This window comes from Aptenodytes forsteri, unplaced genomic scaffold (genome assembly GCF_000699145.1).
Source record: "Aptenodytes forsteri isolate BGI_AS27 unplaced genomic scaffold, ASM69914v1 Scaffold241, whole genome shotgun sequence".
NCBI lineage: Eukaryota > Metazoa > Chordata > Aves > Sphenisciformes > Spheniscidae > Aptenodytes > Aptenodytes forsteri.
In genome coordinates this window covers 3,670,179-3,682,268 of record NW_008795252.1, presented here as the reverse complement: position 1 = coordinate 3,682,268, position 12,090 = coordinate 3,670,179, and the positions used below count along the sequence as shown (strand labels likewise).

At 39.4% G+C, this 12,090-nt stretch overlaps 1 protein-coding gene across 1 annotated transcript in view; it reads right to left on the bottom strand.

The window, feature by feature from the left end:
• Window positions 1-12,090, bottom strand: part of PTPRO (protein tyrosine phosphatase, receptor type O) — a 145,310-nt gene that overhangs the window by 54,324 nt on the left and 78,896 nt on the right. The window contains 4 exon segments of the mRNA XM_009278985.2: window positions 2,272-2,433; window positions 3,429-3,875; window positions 5,525-5,677; window positions 7,662-7,820. Coding sequence (XP_009277260.2) covers window positions 2,272-2,433; window positions 3,429-3,875; window positions 5,525-5,677; window positions 7,662-7,820 — 921 coding nt within the window.

Genomic DNA, 12,090 nt, shown 5'->3' with positions numbered 1-12,090 from the left:
GATTGGACGTGAGGAAAAATGTCTTTCCTGAAAGAGTGGTGAAACATTGGACCAGGCTGCCCAGGGAAGTGGTTGAGTCCCCATCCCTGGAGGTATTGAAAAGACGAGTAGATGAGGCACTTAGGGACATGGTTTAGTGGGCGCGGTGATGTTGGGTTGATGGTTGGACTCGATGATCTTAGAGGTCTTTTCCAACCTCAATGATTCTATGATTCTATGATTCTATGAAATGCCAGAGCAAGAATTTGGTGTAAGATCAGCCTATAACATTTGACAATCCATATTGTTATCTGGGTGCAACAAAAATGTTCTGTAATACAAGCCAGTAATTTGACAGGATGATTCACTGACTGAGTGCTACAAGGATAAGATAAGGCTGAAGCTACGAGCAAAATTTATTCACAACAGCAGACCCACACCTATTCAGGTAAAAAGAGGAATTCGATCATTAGATTAGTCTCTGGAACCAGTGGATGTTATGTGTAGCTCTTACTATTCAGAAATTGTTTCAGCATCGGCATTAAGGGAATTGAGCTACCTCATGTCATGGCCCAAAGTTGTAGTCTCCACAAAAAAAGCCTGCCTGATCAGGCTCATAAAAAGGAATGGAAAAGCAATTTCACCTCAAAAGTACTTGTGCACATCTCAGATTTGGCATACTACCAGAAATACATATAAAATCTATGTAAAATACTAAGGATCTTGCGTTTGACAGAATAAATAAGACAACTGCCAAGAATCCTCATCTGGTTCTAAAAGCCTGCAAAACTAACAGACAACCCCCCAAAAAACAAACGTTCTCATGTGTTACATGTAAAGTGAAAATATTCATTACATTTCTGTAACATCTTAATACTTTATACCCAATGAGATTCAAGTTCATCCTTAATCTAGCAATCCATACACCTATACTTTGGGTTAACATTTTCTCATTTCTCTCAGGTCTCTGTCCCCAGTTAGTAGACTTTATGGAGGACACTGTTTTGCATATTGCTTAATGGAAATAAGTCACACCCCATAAAATGGAGTAACATTTGGTACTAATAGCAATGCTACATAATATATTTGATATACTTGTATACTTATATATACTTTAATGCTTTCCATATAATTAAGCTGTATAATAACTATTCCTAAAGAAAACCAGAAGACAGTGAGATTACAACAGCAGAAACCCTTGCTCTCACGTGCTGTTTCCTCTTTTCTCTTTGTTTTCCAAGTACTATTTCTTTCAGCTATAAATTTGTTAAAAACATAGGACTGATAGTGGAATTCAGTTACGTGCAGTCAAGCATTATGATGAATTTAAGCCTAAACAGTTAGTATTTGTAAATGTTATGAGCTACTAAAGACACAATTTTTATTAGTAATGTACTTAAGTACATTTCCTTTTAACATGAATATTTCTGCTAGCCTTAGCTACCGTGTCTTGTTGCAGCGTTCATGATTCGGGGGAGATGCTATCCTCCCACATGTAAAATTGTGTAGTGCTGCAAGTATTCCCCTGTTCTCGTTGTATGGGCATTTTGTAGGCTATATCTATTTCCTTTTGTAGAAAAAGGTACAAAGGTGACCACGGCCATCAGAAGGATAATAATCTGAATTCACCAACACCTGTCTCACTTGCTGATCTAATTGTCAGTCATGATATTGGTTTACACAGTAGTGTATTATTACTTTGTCTTTTACTAAATCTTCAGTTAAGAAACCCTGGAATTCTACAGGGAAATAATAAATTACTTTTTCTCCTCTGAATTTAGGAGGCTGAACTATTTCATCTACTGTAATTTGCCCCGTGTTCTCTCAGAGACCATGTAATTTCAGAGTTCAGTGTTTAATTGCGCAATTCCCACACTCTCAGCCTGAGATGCCCTTCATCCCTAACCCGGTACATACAGCCTCCAGGACTAAGGAAGTTAAATATTTTCAAGAATCTCTATAACCACCGATTTAATTCTCGGAATTAAATCCTCTCTTTGAAAGATGCAAGAGGGGAACCTGCTTCAGTGAGCCACTTCTGAGCACTGGGCAGTGACTCTATCAAATACCTCACCTGCTTCCAGTTCTTAGCTCTGCCAGGACAGCATGATGAAGGCCCATCCAGGCAGGATATAATATATAACATATTTGCCCTCTATTTCCTTCTCTGGCACAGGGAATTCCAGAAGACCAGACTCTTCTGATCCTGCAGCAGATGCCACAGTGGTCAAACTCTGTACATTGAAGTTATATTGGTCTGGGAGAAAAAGACAGATTTGTTGAGATACTTACTGATGTAAAAGCTAAGTGTTTTTGCTGATTGACTTCCCCGAACTTCACAAGAGCCAGAGGAGCTAAACGTTGTTACAGACAACTTATATTTTCCTGGTTCTTTCAGTTCAGCAACGAATTTGTGAGTGTCCTCACTCACTGTCAAAAATTCCGTGGAGTTCTCTAAATCAGGGGGAAAAAAAGTGTGGATTAATTGAAATTTGAAAGGCTCCAGCCACTGAGAAAATGATTTATATCAGAAGTGCTAATACTGTTTCTGCTGTGGGATTAAAAGGTATCCAACAGGACTGGATTTATGTGGGTAGTTTTATTTCTTGCCATCAGCACATGAGTAATTAATGACTAAGGTTGCAGTATAGGTGTAGAGGAACAATAAACCCAGGCCAAATTTTCATTCAGTAACAGGGATGATAAAATAGGGTTGCCATGACTGTGCAAGTGAAAAACAGCATGGCATGGAAGAAAAGGAGTTTCCAATTTTCTATCTATTGCCTTCTCATTCTGCAAAAAAGGTATTTGCCCTCAGTGTGGGAAGGCTTATGAGAACTGCTTGTCAGGAAATAAAAGTCATCTGGAGAAAATAGATTTTAAAACAGAAAATCTTTAAGCAACATGGCTATTTTATTGTAGCTCCATCACTTGAAAAGTCTCCTCATTCTCCACCACAGCCTTCTTGTGGCCTAAGGAATACATTCAGTAGCTGTCCTCCGAGACAACTGTTAATCTGAATGTAGACTGTCTTTTATGTATGCCCCTTCCAGCTGAGGTCCCCCTGAGAACCTTTCTCAGTGGCAGACAAAGCTACATGATATAATGTACCTTCTTCGTCTCAAATTTCTATCAGCTCGTTCCTCCTTTTTCCAATAGCAGAATGGATTTACGATAACTGCAGTGTAAACAGTGCGGCAATATGTACAACAGTATAAATCTTGTTTCACAAAAGAGAATTGCAAACTGTGATTTACCCCTCCTCCCTCACTTTTATGAAGGCCAGCCAGAACTAGATGCTATTCAATGCAAGAAACTTCTCAAGAAATGCAAGAGATCTAACAAAGCCTGCTGAAACAGAGTACTAGGTAATTAATAATTTGTAGAGGAGACAACCCACCAATGGAATTACAGAAAAGGGGTATGAAAAGGGTATAAGGCTGTTTTACCTTCCCTTTCAATATTGATATGGAAACCATCAAATGCAGTAGGTGGCTTTGGTGGTAACCAGGTCAGCACCATTTGTACAGGAAGGAAGGAGGGGGGCTCTGGCGTGAGTTTTCCAGATGTGTTGACTTCATTGGCTTCGTAATCACTGGAAACTGCATTGACAAACTCCTCTTCACCCTCTGATGACTCAGCTTCGTTAGACCACCAGTATGGCTGCGACGTGGTTTCGTACTCAGTGCTGTTATAGCGGTAGTCCGGCCAGGCTGCAGATGTGTTCACTGCTGGAATGTCAGGTGGGTTGTCAGAAAAACGGCTAAGTTTTTCTTTCCTTATGATTTCTTGTGGTCCCATGAATGATTCTTCTGCAAAATCCCCACTGTGCTCTTCCCAGTTGTTTCTGTTGATTGGTACAATCTGAACAGAAATGTTTCGAGGTGGGTAAGGAACTAAAAGAGAAGCAAGGGTTAGTCTTTTAATAGGTATGTTCTGTGCACCTTTGCGATGTGTTAATTCCCCAGAGAAATATTGTTTGCAGAAAAACAATGCATCTAGGGATATTTTGAAATAACTTGTTCTTATTAAGATTCTCCCTTCTCTTACGTATACTTATAGTAGAAGTGATTCTAGCGGGATCAAGATGAGTGTAAATTCACAGAAGAATCACGACTCAAGAATACCAGGAAGAAAAATAGATGTGAAGTCACAGTAAATCAGACTTCAGTGCTATTACAGCACCAAGGCTACTCGAGTGTGAATTTGTAAGAGTGGATCTTCATTTATTTTATTGTGTCTTCCAGAAAGATCTTGATCATGGAAAAAAATACTTCTGTAGAAATGAATTGAAAAGCATATGCAAAATTAATATATGGCATAGCTCGTATTTAAAAAGTGTGACCTTCATGTTGCTGTAGGGCTTTTCATATGCTTTTAGCAGCCATCTTTTCACAAGCATTAAACATCAGTTTAAATGTTAATATTTGTGAAAGCTTGATCTTAAGATTTGGGTCACCAGAAGACAAAATTCTGGCACACAAAGAAGTTACTTCAACTTATGTCAGGAGGTGAACACACAACATTTTGTCTGCCTCACTGTAGTTGCTTGTCTGTCTGCCCTTACACACAATAAGTGCGAGTGGCCTCTGCAAACAATTTTGACTGGCACCTTTTAAGCTGGCACCTTACAACACACTTATTTGCTCACCTCCCCTGTCCCAGCCACAGCCACTAATACAAAACCAGACACTACAATCTCATTGCAGATCGTGCGAAGAATGAGGGATGGGAGGGCAGCAGGAAAGAAAAACGTGATCCTGTTGGTTGCATTCTTATGGTTCGATATCTCGATAACTATATTTAGGATCCTCAGGACAGAACTCAGCTGGCATCAGTTGGCTTTGCTCTGTCCAAGGCAATGGACCAACATCAGTGTATTCATCTGAAAATTTGGCCTTTTGATTTTACCACTGGTTCATTTCACTTTGGACCCTGGAAAATGTCTGTGGTCCAACAGATTAACAGGAAAGTTTTGGGCACTGTCCCAGGACCAAATTAAATTAGTTCTGGACCCTGAACAAATGCAATTTTCAGCCTTTGCAACATTGCTGTCTTGGAAATTAAAAGTTCATGCTTCAGGGCATAAACTGGCTGCCAAGTGGGGCGACTATGACATTCTTCTTCTCCGTGATAGAAGACTGCACAATGAGGAAGGCCTTCTCCAACAGTTTAGCTATGATTCACCGCGCAAGGAGACAGACCAATATAGATAGATCAACAGTATGCTCTGTGCAGCCATTCCTGTGGCTTAAAAATTAATTCCTAGCACAAGGCCTAGGATATCTCATGTGAAGCAGAATTTATTTTCTAAGAAGCAAGCTTCATAACAGAAACACTCATGCAAATTTCCCTTTGCACTGTATTGTACACATAACCCTACATACTAGCCGCAGGACCCTCCTCCCATGCTCCTGGCCAGGAGCAGCTCCCAGGACTGCTCCCACACAGACCCTCCTCTCTGTGGGATCAATCCCCTCCCCATGGCAGAAAGGAAAGCAGACAGACAGACTTGGAGCAAATGGTACATAATCATTTTCTTCACCTGTTCTGTGCTGTTTGGGCTCATGCTGGATCCCGCTGTATTCCACTAGCGTGCTTTTGTTGAAGGTTGCTTCTGATACCAACTGAAATGTGATGTTACTGTAGCATATACCTGGTAGCCAGTGATTGAAAACTGTTTTACCTTTAAAGAAATCTGCAGAAGGTTTGAAAAGAAAAGAAGAAAGGAAAAAAAGAGAAAAATACATCAAAAGTTCACTTTCTGATAATGCAACTGCACATGCCGAACTGGCAGTGTTTCAGATGTTTAGACATTGCTCAGCCTGGTCTGAGACATGAAATTCTAATAATTCAGTTTGCCGACATTTTTCCTGGCTGTCAAAGCCACTTTGCTACAAAAAAAAAAAAGCCCAGCACAAGAAACATGAACTACTTTTCACAGGAAAGGGAACTGAATCTGGCAACCTGTTCCACATGACACTGAATATCTCAAAGAGCATCTGACAGTTTCTGCAGGCCTCTAACTGCTGCACGCAAAAGCATCCCTGGTCTTTTGCTGACTGAGGCATAACGTTCGGGGTAGATGCTCAAAGGGCCATCCACCATGCAACTGCGTGCAAGCCGCGGTACTGAGAGCTGAGCTCGTGTCCACCATCAGAACACGTGCAGGCTGAAGAGAAGTTGCTTAGGGCTAGTTGGCTACGGGAAGGAGTGTGCGGGTTGATTAGTGAATCTCTTAATTCAGGTTGACTTTTTTATTAATCAGCAGCTGCAGCTGCAGCATTATAGCCCCTGGAACCATGTATTAGCTGTAGAAGACAAAAATTACTGCTGGTATCCCTTTTGTTCTCTGGAAAGAGGTCACCCATATTTTGTGCTATGATCCAGAATCACCCTTCCTAACTTCTGGCACTTCACAGCATTGAAAAATGTGATTTCTAGCCCCACTCTGTATTGAAGCAAAGAGACTCCAAAATTTTCTGACCTCATTCTGGAGGTGCGTATCTCCCTCTGCTGACTTTAGAGAGAGCTTACAGTGACCAGACTTCTACTTTGGGAGCCTTAGTTCAGTGCCTAAAATTCAATCCAGCACCTACTGGATTGCTCAAAGGCATTTTACTGCCACTATGCAATGTTAAACCATTGGGGTTTCAGGGCCTGCAGAGTATGCAGGTGCCTTTTTCACCTCTTAGGATGCTTTCCATAGGACAGTCCCATTTACATCTTTGAGATAAATGCTATGCTTAAGCTATACTGCAGGGCAAAAGGGAGTTCAGTTTTAAACAAATAAAAAAGAAAGCAGAATTTGTTTCTGTTAGATTGTTCAGATGGTTGGACTGGTTGTTTAAATTGTTTAGACTGACTGTCTAGATTGTCAGATTGCCTTTGATTAGATTATTTTAAGAAAAATGAAATTTATAATATACAGCAGGGTTTATTAGCTCAGGGATAATACTGAAAGCTATGGTAATACGCAGTACTACACAGCATAGTATATTAGCCACTGTATGGTGATACAGAGCTACCAGGTTTAAATCCTGCACCGGGAATCAGGTATATTGAATGGGTTTCCCAGCTCTGGGGCATCCCAGAGCTCTCCTATCAGCTATTCACCAAAGAGGAAACCTTCACCAGAGGGAAGGGACAAGGAAATTTTAATGCTTTCAACTAGCACAGAATGCCATCCAGGGATTTCAACAAGCATATCTAGAAAGCAAAAACTTATCTCTGTCCTTCCTGCTGAGTTTTGGGTTTCTTTCCTTTTTCCTTTTCTTTTGTTTTGGATTGTACAGCAGCAGGGAAGATATAAAAACTGGTGGAAAGTTTTTTGGATTTTAGTGTACATGCTTATTTGGAAGCACCAGAAATTGGGAATCCCTTCCCAGGTTAATTTCAGAACTGGTTAAAGAAATCCAGACCACCCAGTCTTCCTCTAAAATCCGAAAGAAAGGAAGTATCACTAGAACTAGGATGGGAAGCAGGTTTAAATCCAAAGTGAGCCACTAGCTCAATTTCGAAGACCCATCCCTTACTTCATGATATAAAAGTTGTTATATAAACAGACACATTACCAGAAATATAAATCATTATAACCAATACATGCCAAAACCACACCTAAGACCACTAAAATGTTTCCAGCAGAGTTAGCATTAATTTTTAGTGGAATACTTTCCTCCTACCTTTGTACAGCATTGTTCGGTAGTCTTTTCCTTCCCAATAGCTTATATTTACCCTGGTAAAAACATTGTACTTCTCTGGGTACTGAATTTCAAACAACACTCCTGTTTCTGGAGATGGTTTGTAATCATAGATAGAAACACTGCTCACAGGAAGGGGTTCTAAAGGATATACAAACAAAAGGAAAGAAGGAAGAAAGGAGCAGATTAATAGGCAAACTGAGTTCTTGACACATATACAACACCAAAGAAAAAAATGGTTTTGCTAGGTATGGCACAGGCACTCTTAAATCCACCAGGTCATATCTAGGGCTTCACAGAGGTCTGGGGCAAAGCTACTTGGGATGTTGTCAAAGCCAAGGTTTGTGTGTTCCCCCACAAAACAATTCATGTTCTTGATGCTTACACTTTAACAGAAAAATTTCCCTTCTTGCCATAAAAAATAAGGTTGAAATAGCAGTTATTATTCAAGCACTCACAGTCATCACCCCAGAAAGATTTTCATCTTTAATGCTTGCCGATCATGTAAAAGTGCCCAGACAAAAACAACAAAACACTTGAAATTGCTCATAACGTTGGCATAAATCTGAACTTTTAAGATTAGCTGAGAAGCTTATCACTGTAACGGCCAAAGGAAGCTACCTGAATGAAGATTTTCTATTTCAATATGTATTCTTTTCTTTATTTCATGAGTAATTACGCAGTCCCCATTCCTACCATATCTGAGAGGGCCACCGTCTTCAACGTATTTATCCACACCAAACTTCTACAAAATATAGCAGTACTACATTATTTTACAGACGAAGAACTGAGGTCTGGAGAAGTAAAGTGGTTTACAGGAGGGCACAGGGGAAGCCTGTGCACAGAAAGGAGGTAAGCGCGGAACTGCTGATCTAGTACTCTGAACTCTGAGCCAGGTGGGCTATAAAAAGTAAGAAAAACAGCCCGTGTCCTGTGATCTGGCATCTAGACCAGTGTAGTTCCGCTGACTAAGGAAAGCTGTGTCAATTCACTGTAGCAGGGAGTCTGGATTGTTGCTAATAAGAGAGTCACAGTTTTATTCAGTCTCCCTTATCCACAAAAAAAAAAAAAAGAAAATTTAAAAAAAAATTAGCCTTTTGCTTCATGCTTTCCTCAGGAAGAAAAAAATTATAGCAACCCAACTCTACATTGTTTAAGAGGGCCAAGCAGATAATCAAAACAAGGTTATAGTGTTAGTTGAAATTTGTCATACTAAGATATTTTAATAGAGGTAGTTAATGCACAACACCCTCAGTAATTATGCCTATATCCTTATAAGCATTATCTTGTTGATTTAGTTCCTGCACACTGTAGGGAACAGATTGAAAAATTCAGGCTGCTCATTAGCATAGCCTTAGAGGACACATTCGAGTTCAAAGTTCTGCTGCGGTAGGCCCCGGAGAAAAACTAATAAAATATTTTTCTCCAAAGAGCATAGAGTCACAATGAGCAAGAGAAAGAGTAGATGAAAGGGAAGAGCAGTATCAGTTTCAAAAGTGGAATTATCCCACGGAAGGTGGAAGAGGTTAATCAAAGGCGGAAAAGCAAGACTGAAGTGGAAGCGAAAATTGAGTCCCAATTAATAGCACAGTATTGTCACCACAGTACTAAGTTTCCAGATGTGATGAGAAGTGGAGGAGAAAAAACAACTAAGAACAAAAGCCACAGGTGCAAACAGAATCTCTCCCTGAGTCTTAAGAAGAAGCCGCGTTGTCATTTTTAACTTTGTCAGAGCATGGGAATGCAATGTTGTGGGATTATTAAACTGTTTCTCATGGCAAAGACGCTTCATTATCTTCAGGTAAATATCAGTATATTCGTATGTTAACCACTTACAAATAGAAACTCCCAATCTCACAGATACCAACAGGGACTTCAGTGATGGGACCTGTGAAAATTTTGCTGACAATTCGTGATAGCCTAGAAATAAATAGAAGTAGAGCAGATCATGGGAAACAAAGCCTACCCTTTTCTTTCTGCTGAGGCTTTTCCCATCGCTTATTCTGAAATAAACAGTTGATCTGACTATCCACATGACCAGAGGGTTCATATCACAGCTCACATAGCACACAATAGTAGTTTAAATGACAATAACAATCTCTAAATAGCACAACTCTTACATGCAGTCATCTTTCATGTTAGCGGGTATGCCCTGGGCTTTCTTCTGCTATCACATTCACATCTGAGGTCTCCTTATTTCTGAAAGAATTACTGAAACTTTCTTATGTCAGTGATTAAATTACCCCATTTGTTCCTTCCTACAACAAATCAAATAAAGGATGGAAGTTATATTCATTTTTAATCCAAATGATTTTTCCTCCTGATGCTTTGATTTAATTAACCAATAATTGAATTAAGCAGTAATCACTACAGACTCTCTCTGTTGTTGTTATCTTCCGCTTGCTATCCTCTCCTTGCTCATGGCTGATGTTAGCAGAGTAGCATGAGTGATATAATGCAATTTAAAGATTGTTCCATTATCTTACTTCCTTCGGCACCAAATCTTCACATCAAAAGCTATTTGCACACTGTGAAATTAAAAGGACACTCAGCAGAAAAAAAATCATGTTCTGTTTTTCACTTACTAACTGCTCCTAGGGTTATTAAACTTAAAGAATATGTAAAATGTCACTCTTCACTATCTATATTTGTAATTCAGAGCATCAACAGTCTGGTCTTTTTAATTTTACAGTTTTCAGTATTTAGGATCCAGCTTTTCACAAATTGCAGTGCTTCTCAAGAAATAGCCCAAATAAAGTGTAATATAATATTTCAGAAATTTAGAGCTTTATAAACGCTCTGCACTACACTGAAGTCTGAAGTCATATTACAGAAGGGACTTAGAGAATTTCAGTGTCCCTCTAATAGCATGTTTAAGGCACTTCTTCTTGTACAGTCTCTTTATTTTTAGACTTGCAGGTTATATTAAACGCACATAGACAAGCTTGCAGGATCAGGACCTAAATTTGCCTTTTTTCTTAGTGTCTCAGAATTTGCTGCTCCTACAGCAACTGCTTTCCCATTATATCTGTTTATGAGAAACTTAACTTCTGTGTTTCTCCTGGACTCTACAGCATTTTGCATTTAGCACATAGTTTGCATTATACAAACATCAAGATAGCATAATAAATGCTGCTAACCTCCTCCTCAAATGCCCTGGAAAATTCTGGATGCTAAATCCTCCATTAACGCATTCAATCTGTGCCAGACACATTAACGTTTGCCATTCAGGAAAAAAAAAAAGGAAAAAAGTACACTAAAAATAAGTACCATATTCCAGTCCAAATCAATTTGGTTTTAATATTCGTAGATCTGGTCACTCTACAGATTGAATTAATGACTGACTACTGTGGTAGCTTAGGTGTAGTATTGTATGTGGGTGGTTGAATGGGACTGAGATCAACTCTCTTGCTTCCCACACTCAAACCCAAATTAATCATGATTTACCTTCATATCGTGACTTTTATAAAAAAGAAGCCCCATTAGTGGAGTGACCTAACTCCCATGGGTAATCCCCTTTATTCACATGAAGAAGTTGTGAACTACATGACGTTCTCCCCAGGATGACACTGTTTCCATGTCTATGTAGTTACTGGGAGTAAGTCATAGCCAGGGTAAAGCTTCCATTATGCTATAAACTTTAGGGATCATTTTCTCTCTTGCTAAAAAGCAACCATTTTTGAGATTAAACAGCTGCTGTTTAATACTGTAGGAACATAATGTTCAACTTCATGATATGTAATAGAGGATACCATGTGCAATTGTTTATGAAAGGGGAATGTAAGTGAAAGTAGTATCTGAGCAATGATGGTATATACTACAATTTCTAGATGCCCACATAGATGACAAATAAAAAGACAATACAAACTAAAAAATAATGTTGTCACAAGAACAAAGGTGTGTCTGTTGTTCTTGAACAGATTTAGGCCAATACTTTAAATCAGCCTTCCAATGGAAATTATGGCAGGAAAAAATACTCATATGGTTGCAGATCTTTTTGTTTCTTTGATTTTGATGGAGCAGTTTTTTCACCTTAAGAAGGGCACAACATGATTTGTTTGCTAGGGAATGCTGAGCACTAATGGACCTAGATGTTCTTCTGAGTTACATTTCAAAATCAGGGCTGCCACGGATAACCAGCCTTTTTAAAGATGTGCCATGTCATCCCTTAAGAAAGAAAAGCACAAAGGGTTTAAGTTTTACATTTCATTGGAAAAAAACCTCTGAAGCTCCTACTTCAACAGCTCTGATCCATTAATGCACCAGAGGAAAGGATTCGACCTGCTGAATCACTTCCTGTAGCATTTGGCACAATGACAACCGAGCATTAACGAGGTCTAATGTCAATTACTTTCTGAGAGCTGAAGAGATCAGAGTCCCAGGCAGCAGGCCCGCTGGTCTCTTGAGGAGA